This window comes from Trichechus manatus, unplaced genomic scaffold, assembly GCF_000243295.1.
Source record: "Trichechus manatus latirostris isolate Lorelei unplaced genomic scaffold, TriManLat1.0 scaffold00075, whole genome shotgun sequence".
NCBI classification, from domain to species: domain Eukaryota; kingdom Metazoa; phylum Chordata; class Mammalia; order Sirenia; family Trichechidae; genus Trichechus; species Trichechus manatus.
Window position 1 is genome coordinate 9,624,924 of NW_004444011.1, and position 16,945 is coordinate 9,641,868.

Sequence of the window (16,945 nt, forward strand, 5' to 3'; positions counted from 1 at the left end):
TACACAAACATTTTTAATTTTTATTATGTCCATTTTACCTATTTTTCTTTTGTCACTTGTGTTTTTAGTGTAACTTCTACGAAACTATTGCGCACCTCATGGTCATAAAGATTTACTCTTACATTTTCTTGTAAGAATTTTATCTCATCCATTTAGGCCTATAATATGCCTTGAATTACTTTTTGCATATAGTGTGAGTTAGGGGTATAGTTTCATTCCTTTGCACATGGATATCTACTTGTCTCAGCATAAAATTTGATTAAAAAACTACTTGTTCCTCATTGAATTTTCTTGGGCCTTTTGTCAAAAATCAGTTGACCATAAATTTGCTGATGCAGCTTGAATAAAAATGAGAAGAAAGAGCTGTAAACATCCATTAATAATCGGAACATGGAATGTATGAAGTATGAATCTAGAAAAACTAGAAGTCATCAAAAATGAAAAGGACCGCATAAAGACTGACATTTTAGGCATTAGTGAGATGAAGTGGACTTGTATCAGCCATTTTGAATCAGACAATCATATAGTCTAGTATATGAATGATAAATTGAAAAGAAATGGCTTCAAGTTTATTATCAAAAAGAACATTTCCCTGCATCCCACTGTGGCAAGTGGCATCTGTGGTCTTAAAAGCTTGAGAGTGGTCATCTAAGATGCATCAATTTGTCCCATCCCACCTGGAGCAAAGGAGATTGAAGAAAACCAAAGACACAAGGAAAACATTAGCCCAAGAGACTAAAGGACCACATAAACCAGAGACTCCACCAGCCTGAGACCAGAAGAACTAGATGGTGTCTGGCTACCACCAATGACTTCCTTGACAGGGAACACAACAGAGAGTCCCTGACAGAGCAGGAGAAAAGTGTGGTGTAGAATTCAAATTCATGTAAAAAGATCAGACTTAATGGTCTGACAGAGACTGGAGGAACCGCCAAAACTATGGCCCGAGGGCGTTCTGTGAACCCAGAACTGAGACCATTCCTGAAGCCCATTCTACAGACAAAGATTAGACAGGACTATAAAACAAAAAATAATACACATGAGGAATGTGCTTTTTAGTTCAGTCAGATACACTAGACCACATGGGCAGCACCTGTCCAGAGGCATGATGACAAGGCAGGAAGGGACAGGAACTGATTAAATAGACAAAGGGTACCACAGGGTGGAAAGAGGGACTGTGTTGTCACATTGTGGGGATTGTAACTAATGTCATGAAACAATATGTGTATAAATTTTTGTATGAGAAATTAACTTGAGCTTTAAGCTTTCTCCTAAAGCACAGTTTAAAAAAATTTTTTTTCAAGATCTATCCTGAAATACAATACAATGCTCTCAGTGATAGGATAATATCCATATGCCTACAAGGAGGACCAGTTAATACAACTATTATCCAAATATACACACCAACCACTAATACCAAAGATGAGGAAGTTGAAGATATTTTACCAACTTCTGCAGTCTGAAATTGATCAAACATACAATCAAGATGCTTTGATAATTACTGGTGATTGGGATGCAAAAGCTGGAAACACAGCAGGATTGGTAGTTGGAAAATATGGCTTTGGTGACAGAAATGACACTGGAGGTCGTATGATAGACTTTTGCAAGACCAAGGACTTATTCATTGAAAACACTTTTTTTCAGCAACATAAACAGCAACTATACTCATGGACCTCACCAGATGGAATACACAGGAATCAAATCAAATACATCTGTGGAAGGAGCCAATAGAAAAGCTCAATATCATCAGTCTGAGTAAGGTCAGGGGCTGACTGCAGAACAGACCATCAATTGCTCATACGCAAGTTCAAATTGAAGCTAAAGAAAATTAAAACAAGTCCACCAGAGCCAAAATATGACCTTGACCATATCCCACCTGAATTTGGAGACTGTCTTAGTCATCTAGTGCTGCTATAACAGAAATACTACAAGTAGACGGCTTTAACAAAGAGAAGTTTATTCTCTCACACTCCAGTAGGCTACAAGTTCAAATTCAGAGCATCAGCTCCAGGGGAATGCTTTCTCTGTCAACTCTGGAGGAAGGTCTGTGTCATCATTCTTCCCTCGGTCTGGGAGCTTCTCTGCACAGGAACCTCAGGTCCAAAGGACACGCTCTGCTCCTGGCACTGCTTTCTTGTTGGTATGAGGTTCCCATGTGTCTTTGTTCACTTCTCTCTTTTATATCTTGAAAGAGATTGGATTAAGACACTATCCAATCTTGTATACTTCATCAGTATAACTGCCGCTAATCCATCTTATTAGATCATAGTGATTGAATTTACAACACATAAGGAAATCACATCAGATTACACAATCATACAATGCTGGAAATCATGACCTAGTCAAGTTGACAGATATTTTGGGGGGCCACAATTCAATCCATGAGAGAGACCATCTTAAGAATAGATTCAACACATTGAACACTAGTGACCAAAGACCAGACAAGTTGTGGAATGACATCAAGGACATCATACATGAAGAAAGCAAAAAGTCATTAAAAAGACAGGAAAGAAAGAAAAGACCAAAATGGATGTCAGAAGAGACTCTGAAATTTGCTCTTGAACATCGAATAGCTAACACAAGCAGAAGAAATGATGAAGTAAAAGAGCTGAACAAAGATTTCAAAAGGCAGCTCAAGAAGACAAAGTAAAATTTTATAATGAAATGTGCAGAGACCTGGATATAGAAAACCAAAGGGGAAGAACACGTTCGGTGTTTCTCAAGCTGAAAGAACTGAAGAAAAAATTCATGCCTTGAGTTGCAATATTGAAGGATTCTATGGGCAAAATATTGAATGATGCAGGAAGCATCAAAAGCAGATGGAAGGAATACACAGAGTTACTGTACCAAAAATAACTGGTAAACATTCATCCATTTCAGGAGGTAGCATATGATCAAGAACCGATGGTGCTGAAGGAAGAAGTCCAAGCTGCACTAGAGGCACTGGCGAAAAACAAGCCTCCAGGAATTGACAGAATACCAACTGAAATGTTTCAACAAAGTGATACAGCACTGGAGGTGCTCACTTGCCTATGCCAAGAAATTTGGAAGAGAGCTATCTGGCCAACCAGCTGAAAGAGATCCATATCTGTGCCCATTCCAAAGAAAGGTGATCCAATAGAATTTGGAAATTATCAAACAACACTATTAATACCACAAGTAAGTAAAATTTTGTTGAAGATGATTCAAAAGTGCTTGCAGGATTACGTCTACAGAGAACTGCCAGAAATTCAAGTTGGAATCAGAAGAGGACGTGGAATGAGGGATATCATTGCTGATATCAGATGGATCTTGGCTGAAAGTAAAGAATACCAGAAAGATGTATATCTTTGTTTTATTGACTATGCAAAGGCATTCAACCGTGTGGATCATAACAAATTATGGATAATGCTGTGAAGAGAAGCTGGACTATATGAAAAAGAACAGGGCATCAGGATTGGTGGAAGACTCATTAACAACCTGTGATATGCAGATGACACAACCTTGCTTGCTGAAAGTGAAGAGGATTTGAAACACTGAAGAAGATCAAAGACTACAGCCTTCAGTATGGATTACATCTCAACATAAAGAAAACAACTAGACCAATAAGCAACATCATGATAAATGCAGCAAAGATTGACGTTGTCAAGTATTTCATTCTACTTGGATGGACAATCAATGCTCATGGAAGCAGCAGTCAGGAAATCGAACGACACATTACATTGGGAAATCTGCTGCAAAAGACCCCTTTAAAGTGTTCAAAAGCAAATATGTCACTTTGAGGACTAAGGTGCACCCGACTCAAGCCACAATATTTTCAATTGCCTCATATGCATGCAAAAGCTGGACAATGAATAACGAAGACCTAAGAAGAATTGATGCCTTATGGTGTTGGCGAAGAATATTGAATATGCCATGGACTGCCAGAGGGATGAACAAGTCTTTTGGAAGAAATATAGCGACAGGGCTCATTGGAAGTGAGGATGGCGAGCCTTTTTCTCATGTACTTTCGACATGTTATTAGGAGGGACCAGTCCCTGGAGAAGGACATCATGCTTGGTAAATAGAGAGTCAGCCAAAAAGAGGAAGACCCTTGATGAGATGGATTGACACAGTGACTGCAACAATGGGCTCAAATATAACAACAATTGTGAGGATGGCGCAGGACTGGGCAGTGTTCAGTTCTATTGTACATAGTGTCACTAAGTGTTAGAACTTACTCGATGGCACATAACAACAACAACATAAATGTTAGGGTTAATTTATGGACCCCCAATTTTATTCTATTGATCTATTGATCTATCCTTATGCCAGTACCAGACTCTTTTGATTAGTGTATCTTTGTAATTAATTTTGAAATTTGTAGTGTGAGGCTTCCAAAAATTATCAATGATATTTTTAAGACATTATGAACTTATGGATTTTTAATTAGACTGGAAAATAATTTTATTGCTTAGTGTAGGTAATAGGAAAGAATTTCCAATTTTGTTTTACAGAACTGTTCTCCCCCAGTCCTCCTTTTGAGTTAGAGAATGAACTATAAGTGCTGTATAGGTGGGTTGGTCATGTAGACAAGCAGGCTTTCCTATAGGGCAGTAGTTCACAACCTTAACTACATACTTTAAACTTTTTGGGAGTTCTTAAAAATCCTGATACCCAAACCACACCAAAAAGAACCCAAAAACCAAACAAGTTGCCTTTGAGTTGATTTCAACTCATGGTGACCCATATGTGTCAAAGTAGAACTGTGCTCCATAAGGTTTTCAATGCCTGATTTTCCAGAAGTAGGTCACCAGACTTTTCTCCCAAGGTGCCTCTGGGTGAACTTGAACCTCCAACCTTTTGTTTTGCAGCTGAGCACGTTAACTCTTTGCACCACCCAGGGACTCCAGGCCACACCATAGACCTATTAAATCAGAATCTTTATGAGGTTCAAACAGTAGCATTTTTTAGGTATTTAGAATCCAGATATTAATATTAGTAATTTTTAAACTCCCCCAATGATTCTAATATGCAGCAAAAGTTAAGAACAACTTAACTTTGTGTGAGGTCAAGAGTAGGCAGGCGAGCAGACTGTAATGTCCCAATGTTTAATTCCTGTGGAGAGTTACCTTTTTGTTTCTCCCTGATCTTATTTTTTTGATCCTGTGTAACCCTAAGCATGACTTTGCCTGTTTTTCAGGCTGTAATGTCCTCATTATAATCCCAATTTTTTTTCAGACAGCAGTTTTCTGATTTTATCCCAAGAGAAAAAGCCTCTTCTGTGAGAAGTTGGGTTTGGAAGCATTGATCATTGGTGGGAAATATGAGGGGCTGGCCCAAGTTGCCAACTGTCCCAGGTTTTCTGAGTGCTGTTGCTATATTCTGAGGAATTCTTTTCAATGTTTCTTGGTATTTTTTAACTTTGATCTTAAAATGTCTGTATAGTGTTCTTGGGAAGAACTATAGTGAACCACATTGCCCTGTCTGTGCTGTGATTTCTTCAACTGTTATTCTATTCAATATAATCTGATCTGCTTTTTTTTTTTATTCATCTTCTGGGAAAGCATCAAAAATTTCTGGTCCATTTATTGCAGCTTTTAAAAATGTGTTCTAATATGGTTATTGTCTATTTCCGTGTGTGTATGTGTGTGTTTGTGTGTGTGTGTGTGTGTGTGTGTGAATAAGACTAGAATAAATCCAAGAATAATGCTATGGTACACATGTGAGCTAGGCCTTAATTTTATATCTCTAATTTCATATCCCTGCTCTAGCCCCAACCCTCCAAAGAAAATAAATATGGGAGTTTTCCTTTACTCCATAAGAGACCAGGGAGAAATTGGGGTGTAAGCCTAGAATGAAAAAGAGGTGGTTGTTATTAGCTGCCCTTGAGTTGGCCCCTGACTCACTGTGATCCTATGCACAATGGAATAAAACGCTGCCTGGGAACCACTGTGAACGTGTTCAGCATCCTAGCAACACTCAAGCCTCCACTGACAGAAGGGTGGTGCTGTGCATAAGATGAATTGGCTGGCAATTGAATCTGGGTTCCCCCTGAAAGAAAGGTGAGCATTCTACCACTGAACCAACATGCTCCCGTGAAAGAGAGATTAACTGGCCCCAAATTTAGAAGTCAAGGGCATTCAAGCACTGGCTGTATGTATAGGATAAGCATGCAGTGATGTCCTAGAAAGAGCTTAGATTAGGTTCCATACACCAAGATTTTAAATCATTTTCATTATTCATTATACAGGCTTAGGGAAATATTTAGTTTCCTGTGTTCCTTATCTCTAGTGCAGAAATAACAATATCTGTCTCTTCCCAATAAGAAGTACAGTTAATCACCTGTCTAACCTTTAGGGCACTCTCAACCAAGTATCAAGTAAGTTATATCTGTTAAGCACTTTATACCTTAAACTGCTGTAATATACATTAGGGTATTTGTATTACTAAGATTTTGGGGGACTGTTTTTTGACCTCTGGATGTAAATATACAATTGCATGATAGGACACTTGTGGGTTATATCAGGCAGATTATTCCATTCCACAGTTATTATACAAATATCTAATTAATTCACACCCTAAGCTCCCAACATAGTGTGTGGCATTTAGTAGGCACTCAGAAAGTGCTTGTTGCATTGATTAATCAAAAATACTTTGCTGTTAATAAATACAGAAAGGGACAGATCTAAGTATCATGTGCCTTACACAAGTATTTATCAAGTGTTAGTCAATTTTATTTTAAGTGCTGGAGGGAATATAAAAATAGCACAAGATGTGACTCCTGCCCTATTGGAGTTCATGATCTAATTGTGGAGATGGCCAATTATACAACCAAAAAGAAAATAAAGTTACAAAAGAAGGGGAAAAAAAAAAGCCAGCAGCCTTGTGTATTGTACCTTGGCTGATCTGTGTCATGCAAATGTCACTCTCACCATTAAATCCCATATGCATTAAGTGTAAACACTCTCTATGTACAGACTAGAGAGTGCATTAATATTTCTAGGTTCTCTCAACATCTTCCACAATGGCCCCAAAAAGGCTCTTAAATAGGCCTGTGATGAGCACTAAAATGTCCTCCTTATGTATCTAATTCTTCATCTTGGTAGCAGTAAATGAAAAGACCCATAAATACAGTTGTAATTAACAGTGATGTTGTGATGCTTAGAAACAGACTGTAGGTTCTTTTAATCTGTTGGCCTTCTCATAAAGAATTTTGTTTTTCCCAGGGGGCCAAAATTAATTAATGTCCTTACAATTTATTCAGCAGCCCATTGTCTCAGAGATGTCAAAACAAGTTCACTGAGGCATATAAGGTAGCAGGGATGATATAATCAGGCTGCTTCAAGGAGAGAAATCTGTAAAAATATACTGTCTTGAGTAGTGATTAACATGGAGGATAATAAACCATTCTGTCAGTATGCTTATTTTTCTTTATTTATGGACAACATTGCTTGTAGGCAATATTGCATAAATAACCAGATTCAAAACTTTTCATGTGGTCTTTAATGAAATTACACAAGCTATAAAAGTTCAAAAAAGAAAATAATACTCCCATTAATAGTCCTTAATTGTTCCATTAAAAGGCAGCAATTACTCACTCATATTTTTCCTTTTGAACAATTGATGGAACTATTCTCATGGCTATTGATTATATTCATTTTTTTTGCCTTAAGCTGAGCCTCTAATACTCTTTGTACCATTAGTAATATTACACCAGCAGATGTGCTCTGGTAGTTTTCAAACACTGTCTTAAAGATAAGGAAAGATCACTGTAGATGTCATCACATTTGTATATCCAGATATTATCTGGACTTAGTCACAAAAATAAAAATTCAATAATTTCCCATCATTTGTCAAAGAAGACAAACATGGAATTTGTCCTAAGGAATTGCTATAAAAGTAAAAAAGATTCACCTAAATGTATATTCACTGTGCTGTTTATTATAGTGAAAATGTTAGAAAATAATTTGAGTTTACCACTAGATAATTTCTTACATTAAGATACTACCAAAAAGTGAAGTACTCTGCTGTATATATAAAAATTATTCATAACATATAAACTTTTTCACAGCATATTTTATATCAAGCAGAAACTTATTTTTATTAGAAATATCTATATAAAAAAAGAATAGTGGGATACTCAAACACAAAGCTTATTGATGATTATAGTGCTATGCTGGGATTACTGGCAATTATTTTTTCTGCTTATTTATATTTTCAAAATTTTAGAAAAAGGAGATGTATTATTTAGAATTGTAAAAAATATTGAAGAAAAAGTGATTATTATTGTACTGAGAAGCAATAGTTCCGACTTTTTAAATGGAAAAACTTAAAAAAGTCCACATGCACATTTCCCACAAAACCACAAATGTGCTGCCATCATACCTACTAGGTTTACTTTTGATGTGCATGTCCTGTTTTTACTTATTTCTTTTTGTTTTTAAATGTATTAACCCACTCCTGTACTCCAACCCTATCACCCACCAAAGTAATCCATATTAATAAACAAGTGTATATCCTTCTAATTTTTCTCCACACTCACATAATCGTTTATGGAGACATCTATGTACAGAATGTTGTTGTTGTTGTTGTAGTGTGCTGTCGAGTCGATTCCAAGTCATACACAACGCTCTCTAAAGTGGCTGTATGATATTGTACCTTGTAGATTTAACAAGTTACACTGGACTCCTGGCAGTTCCTCTAGGTTCCCTACAGGGGTCGATTTTGCCACCCAGGGGAAAATTGAAAATGTCTAGAGACATTTTCCAGTCTTTCTATTATTTTAATTTGTATTTTTCTGATGAGTTGTGAACTTGAGAGTCATTTAATATTTTGGTAGTGCAGTGGTTAAAGCATTTGGCTGCTAACTGAAAGGTTTGTGGTTTTAACCCACCAGCTGCTCCACGGGAAACAGATGTGGCAGTCTGCTTCCGTAAAAATTACAGACTTGGAAACCCTATGGGGCAGTTCTACTCTGTCCTTTAGGGTTGCTATGACTCGAAATAGACCAGACACAACGAGTTTTTTTTTTCAATTTGAATTTGATCATCTGTGAACTGGTTTTGCAAATCTTTGTTGTTAAAGTTACCATTTCTAATAGGTTTGTAAGAATTATCTGAATACATATCTGTTGTAAGCTTCAAGGAAAACAATTTCTAACCTATTATTTCCCTGTTGAAGTTGTTTATAAAATTTTACACCAAAGCTATAGTTTTACGTGATCAAATATGTACATCTTTTCTTTCATAGTTTCTGGGATTTTGGAAGTTAGATTCTGCTTCTCAATTTCACATATTTTACTTTCTCTTTTGTTGCAATAGTTTTATTATTTTTATTTGTTACATTTAAATCTTTAATCTATCTTGAATTTATTTCTGTATATGATACAAAACTGGAGTTTAATTTCCTTTTTTTTTTACGTAGATAACCAGATATGCTAGCCCCACATTAAGTAATACATCTTTTCCCCGATGAATTAAAATATGTACCTTTCTTACTAAATTCTTTAATTAATGGACTCAGTTTCTTGAGTCTCCGCCCTGTTCTATTAACCTCTGGGAAATTTTCTGGATCCTTGAGTGTATTTTCATAAAATATTAATTTTTCACTTCCTAAGCATGATTGCTTCTTATCCCTAATATACAATATACAATTAGGGGACAACTTTAAAACAATAATGAACTTTCATACTGTGATTAAACATAGTATGTTAAATCTGCTTGAAATATATAAGCAATAAAATTAATATTCTTTTCCCTCTAGTCATAAAATACCTGAGCCAATGTTGTACACTTTTCTTATGAAAAATTATTTTTAATTACATATAATCTTTTTCTTTGTCTATGCTTCAATTGCTTTGAGAAATACCTTAGATTATTTTCTTCTCTAAGAAAAGTTAGATTGCCTTTGTTTGGTGATAGGTAGCCAGGATTTCTGGGTATAAGTAATAAGATTACTTGCTTACTTCCACTCTACCTCTATTAGCTGTAAAATCATTAAAGATTTTACTAATCTCAAAACATAGGCAGGAAACAAAACTGATCCAGACTTAGCTGATTCTTCACTTCATCACCTTTTGTATATCTGCTCCTAGACTTCAGAATGACTAGAATGGAATTGCTGGTCAGCTGAATGGCCATGTGGCAGCTGGAGAATTCTTAACATTGCCAATTCTATACCTTTGCCTATTGCACGCATTAACCTAAATGCTACCTGTCTCACTCCCGCCCCAACTGAAGACTTTAAACAACATCTTTCAGTCGGAGGAAATAAAATTTGTGATTTTCTTAAAATATCACTCTTGTGTTTCCTTGTCGTAGCAATGTCAGTTCTGGGTCTATGCAACATTTCAGGAGTGAAAACAGAAAGGACTAACCCTCCTTCAATGAAACTTAATTGAGCTATATCCCCACATGGACATAAGCAATCCACTTTGATATTCACTCAAATGACTAAAGAAGATTTCCAGCCTAGTGGATTATTTGGCTTGGACATTCCTACTCATTTTACCTGGTGTGTGATCAGAATCTGGTTCCCATGTTTCAGCAGGAATTCTCTTGCCAATGACCCAGTCTAAGTCATCCTGGGAGTCTTGAGTAAGACTGCAAACTGTGGTCCAATTTCCTGAAGCTTCAAAATTGCAGCTTCCTGTTGTACTTGTATACTGACCTAAGGAAACAGAAAAGTTAATGTAATTTTCTAGAAATGTATATTGCACTTGATATTACACTACATTTGTGATGACTTAAAATTACTATTTGCATATTCTAATTCTTTATAAATAAATTTACAGAATCAGGTGTTATGGATTGAATTGTGTGTCCCTCCCAAAAAATATGTGTTGTAAATACTAACCCGTATACCTGTGGTTAAGGAGCCCAGATAGTGCAATGGTTAAGCACTAGACTGCTAACTGAAAGGTCAGTAGTTGGAACCCACCAGTGAGTACATGGGATAAAAGACTTAGAGATCTACTCCAGTAAAGATTCATAGCTTAGGAAACCCTATGGGGAAGTTCTACTCTGTTATATAGGGTCACTATTGGCTGGAAGGGAAACCCTGGTGGCATAGTGGTTAAGAGCTACGGCTGCTAACCAAAAGGTCGGCAGTTTGAATCCACCAGGTGCTCCCTGGAAAACTTATGGGGCAGTTCTTCTCTGTCCTTTAGGCTAACTGTGAGTCAGAATCTACTAACGGCAACAGCTTGTTTTTTTTTGTTGTTTTTTTTTTTTATGAGTTTGAACGGACTGGAGGGCACACAACAACAACATACCTATGGATATAATCCCATCTGGGAATAGGGTTTTCTTTGTTATGTTTATGAGGTCATATCAGCGTAAGGTGTTTTAAACCGATCACTTTTAAGACATAAAAGAGCAGATTAAGCATATAAGAAAGAACACAAAGGGGAAAGATCAAGACTATCTGAAGACTATGGAGGCAGACCAGACTACAAACCCAAGAACTCCAAGGAACACTAGTGCTAGAGAGGCTGAGGAAACAATTTTCCCCCAGAACGAACAGAGAGAAAGCCCTTTCCTAGAGCCAGTGTCCTCAACTGGGACTTCAAGCCTTCTAAACTATGAGAAGGAGCCCTGGTGGCACAGTGGTTAAGAGTTCAGCTGCTAACCAAAAGATTGGCAGTTTGAATCTACCAGCCGCTCCTTGGAAAACCTATGGGGCAGTTCTAGTCTGTCCTACAAGATCACTATGAGTTGGAATCAAGTAGATGGCAACAGGTTTGGTTGCCAATCCTCTTCCACATGTAATTATGAAAAAAAGAAAGCATAGCGCACTTATGAAAATACCTCAAGAGGGAGGGCGCGGCCAGCAAACAAACACAGATAATGTGTGTTATTTGCATAAAAATACAGTATGTATATATATATGTATATATATTCATATATATATTATGGTATGGAGATATATACACGTACCATATTTACAAATGTATATAATGTATATATATATATATATGTGAGTGTGTGTGTGTGTGTGTGTGTGTATATATATAAAGAAAGACCATTTTCTCCCTCCAGAGCAGATATGTCTGCAGGTTTAGGTGTGCTGTCTAGTCTCCAATTCTCCAATTTTGATCTGAACAAAGATTTTTGAGATAATGACCTTATCACTGGAGTTAAGAAGTAAAGAATTTTCTATTTAATGGCTAAATAGCAAGACATGACTAGAATTCATGGTTCTTAAACTTTCTTGATTATCTTCAGTAAACATTTGGGTATTTCCTTTCACTTAACATTGCTATCTTTATCTTAAATTTTGACAAAACTGCTTCTTATTGGGTATTATAAAACTTATCACAGAGTAAAATTTAATCATTTAATTTTTAGGATAGAGATGACAGGGAAAAAACAAAAGATTCAAAATAGTCGTCCTGAAGAACCAAACCTGCCATTTCCCCATTACAGTATACAAATTCTATTTTGACACATCATTAGAATCTTTTTTTTTTTGAAAATTGAACATAATGGAAGTGACAATATATGTTTTATAGTACTGAAGATATATTATCTAATAAAGAATCATTGATTAATTTAAAAATTTCAACAGCACGCTCATAAAATACTTTCTCTGTATGCTGATGAAGATAAGGATAAGAATGAAAATATAATAAATAAAAGATCTTTAGGTCTAAATAAAACTGAAAATGGATGCTTTAGTACATGAGATATAGGAAAATGTATACTTATCATTTTTAGAGGAGGTAAATTATACTTCTGTACTAAAGTAATGAATCTGCCTTTTATTTTTTAAATGGATTTTTAAAGGCACACTTACATTTGTGTTGCATTTAACTCTTCATATTCAAGTACTCTAATGCCTATCAAGGCTCCCTACATATACATAGGCATACATATAGCTAATGTATATGTGTGTATACACACACAAACATGTATACACATGTAAATATTTATTTAAAACATAATAATAATGTAAATGGGAAATCTGGATTACAAAAGTAATTACTATTTGGAATTTTAAGATCTCTACCACCAATAAACGTAATACCTGAAAAGTACCCTAGAAAGTATCAAGAAAATAGTGATTTTACTGGGGATCTGCATCCCAGTTTTTGTTAAAGTGATCTTTGGTATTTTTAAGGATTAAATCTTTCAAAATGAACATAGAATTAATGCAGACAACAATAGTTTAAATAGTTTCTGGATTTAATTATAAATATACTTATCACATTAGCCAATTATGTTCATATTAGAACATAATTGTGCTCATATTAGAATTTCTTCCTTAAACAAAAACAATAAAAAAGTCATGATTGAAAATAACTTATTTTAAAAATGATATAACCAAAAAGAAACAAACAAACTGGTTGTCATCCAGTCAGTTCTGACTCATAGCGACCCTATAGGACAGAGTGAAACCACCCATAGGGTTTCCAACGAGCAGCTGGTGGATTCAAACCACCAACCTCTTGGTTAGCAGCCAAATTATGAACCACTGCACCACCAGAGTTCTAGGGTGCATTAACCCCTTGCTGTTGAGTTGATTCTGACTCATAGTGACACTATAGGACAGAGTAGAACTGTCTGATAAGGTTTCCAGGGAGCAGTGGATTCGAACTGCCGCCCTTTTGGTGAGCAGCTAAGCTCTAAGTAGAACCTACTGGTAACTTACATTCCATGATAACTTTGTTGGGAAAAAGTGTAGGTTATTCTCTTTTACAAACTTTTTAGATTTTTTTTTTTAGAACAGCTTGGATTTACAGTTAACTTGGTAATATATTACAGATAGTTTGCATATAGCATACCTAGTTTCTACTATTATAACATCTTACATTATTACAGTACATTTGATATAATTAATGAATCAACATTGATACACTGTTGGTGACTGAAGTCCGTACTTTATTCTGATGTCCTTAGTTTTTACCTAGTGTCCTTTTTCTGTTACAGGAGCCCCTTCACGATACCACATTACATTTAGTCATCATGTCTCCTTAGGCCCCTCTTGTCTGTGGCAGAGTCTGTTTAGTTTAGTGGACCACAAGATGCTCCAGGCTCATCTTGTACAATTCTTTCCCCATTCTTAGAATCAGCCATTTCTCCAAGAATCCCTGGGACCTTTTATTGCATAATGGTATTAGAAAACAAGGTCTGGGCACTAAATGTGCTCTTTGATACTGGGGTGTTATTTCTTTTAAGCCACCTCAGCTGGCAGGGCAAGAAAATATATGTGTGTATGCTAACTTGTATAAAACTCATAAAAAGCAAATACGTCACTTTGATACCTAAGGTGCACCTGACCCAAGCCATGGTATTTTAAATCACCTCATATGCATGTGAAAGCTGGACAATGAAAAGAAAGGCCAAAGAAAAACTGATGCATTTAAATTGTGGTGTTAGCAAAGAATATTGAATATATCAAACACTACCAGAAAAATGAACAGATCTGTCTTGGAGGAAGTACAACCAGAATGCTCCTTAGAAACAAGGATGGCCAGACTTTATTTCAATTACTTTGGACATGTTATCAGGAGGGACTAGTCCCTGAAGAAGGACCTTATGCTTGGTAAAGTAGAGGGTCAACAAAAAAGAGTGGGACCCTCAATGAGATGAACTGATAGTGGCTGCAACAATGGGCTCAGGCAGCTATGGATGGCACAGAACCAGGTAACATTTCTTTCTGATATACATAAGGTTACTATGAGTTAGAGCTAATAGAGGGCACCTGATAACAACTTACCAACTCATACACATACACACACAGAGACACATATATAACTATTTCTACATATAACGATATGCATTTTATATTGATGGCATATTTATATTGATGACATGAGGTCATATTAATTTCTCCAACTCTAATCCACTACCATATATAGATTATTCTAGCTTCCTCCACTTGCTTATCTGTAACCTCTCACTGTAAGAGTGAGAAACCTGGCTCCTGGATACTCTTATCTATTCACTTAGTTGTTCAATTCCCGTATATATGTACAGCAGTATCAGAATTGTAAACCTGTACTTTCTTGGGAACCATCTATATCAACTAGAATACGGTGCTTAGGTGCAGTTCTTTTCACCTCTACTATTACAGATTCTGGAAACCCTGGTGGCATAGTGGTTAAGAGCTACAGCTGATAACCAAAAGGTCAGCAGTTCAAATCCACCAGGTACTCCTTGAAAACTCTATGGGGCAGTTCTGTTCTGTCCTATAGGGTCACTATGTGTCGGAATGTACTCGACAGCAAAGATTTTTTCTTTTTTTTTTTTAAATTACCAACTCCACTCATTCCAAAGTTACTTAGGTCAGCACCTTTTTGCTCCCCCTGCCCCTCATCCTCTTCCATGAGGTTGTTTCTTACATTTGTAACACAGTTAGATTCTGTTGTCACCATCTGCATTCCTTCCTGGGATAGTCCAACCTCCTAAATAAATATATTTAAATTATATACATTAAGGTTCACTCTTGTGATGTAAAGTTCCATGGGTTTTGGAAAATGCGTAATGTCATGTATCCACCATTACAGTATCACACAGAATAGTTTTGAGGCCCTAAAAATCCCCTCCACTTCAACTATTCAACTACCCCATGGGAAAAAATGATCTCTTTTACTGTCTCTATAGTTTGCCTTTACCAGAATGTTATATAATTAGAATCATACAGCATGTTGCCTTTTCAGAATGGCTTATTTCACATAGAGATATGCATTTAAGGTTCAACCATGCATATGGTAGCTTGATAGTTCATTTCTTTTTATCTGTGAATAATATTTCATTGTATAGATGTACTACAGTGTATTTATCCACTCATCTATGGAAGGGCATCTTGGTTACTACTAATTTTTGGATATAATAAATAAAGCTGCTATAAACATTTACTTGCAGGTTTTTATGTGGACATAGGTTTTCAAATCAGTTGAGTAACTACCTAGGAAGGTAACTGCTAGATTGTCTGGTGAGGCTATTTTTTAGCATTTTTTATTTTTATATTTTTTTTATTGTTGTAATTAAATGAAGTTTACATTTCAAGTTAGTCTCCCATACAGAATTTTTTTTTACGTACATTGTTATGTGACCCCAACGGCTCACCCCCATTCTGTGACAGCACACTCCTCCCCACAGCCCCTGATTCCCCATGAACATTCAACCAGCTCCTAACTCTCTCTGCCTTCCCATCTCACCTCTGGACAGAAGCTGCCCCCTTGGTCTCTTGTATCTACTTGACTAAGAGGCACACTCCTCACGAGTATCACTTTATGTCCCACAGTCCAGTCTAATCCCTGTCTGAAGAGTTGGCCTCGGAAATTGTTTTTGTTCTGGGCTGATACAGACTCCAGGGGCCATGCTTTCTGGGGCGCCTCCAGTCTCAGTCAGACCATTAGGTCTGGTCTTCTTAGTAGAACTAGAGTTCTGCATCCCATTGTTCTACTGTTTCATCAGGGACCCTCTGTTGTGTTCCCTGTCAGGACATTCATTGGTGGTGCCCAGGCACCGTCTAGTTCTTCTGGCCTCAGGCTGATGAAGTCTCTGGTTTATGTGGCCCTGTCTGTCTCTTGGGCTAGTACTTTCCTCGTGTCTTTGGTGCTCTTTGTTCTCCTTTACTTTAAGTGGTTGGGACCAGCTGATGCATCTTAGATGGCCGCTTGCAAGCTTTTAAGACCCCAGATGCCACTCACCGAAGTAGGACGCAGAACATTTTCTTAATAAGGTTTGTTATGCCAATTGACATAGATGTCCCCTGAAAGCATGGTCCACAGACCCTACCCCTGCTATTCTGTCCCTCAAAGTGTTTGATTGTATTGAGGAAACTTCTTCGCTTTGGTTTAGTCCAGTTGTGCTGGCTTCCCCTACAGTGTGCGCTGTCCTTCTCTTCACCTAAGATGATTCTTATCTACTGTCTAGTCAGTGAATAACCTTCACCCTCCCTCCCCACCCCAGTAACCATCAAAGAATGTTTTCTTCTGTGTTTAAACCTTTTCTTGAGTTCTTATAATAGTGGTCTT

The 16,945-nt window shown here is 36.7% G+C and overlaps 1 protein-coding gene across 1 annotated transcript in view; it reads right to left on the bottom strand.

The window, feature by feature from the left end:
* Positions 1 to 16,945, bottom strand: part of MALRD1 (MAM and LDL receptor class A domain containing 1) — a 964,362-nt gene that overhangs the window by 254,066 nt on the left and 693,351 nt on the right. The window contains 1 exon segment of the mRNA XM_012556720.1: positions 10,471 to 10,629. Within this exon segment, the coding sequence (XP_012412174.1) occupies positions 10,471 to 10,629 (159 nt within the window).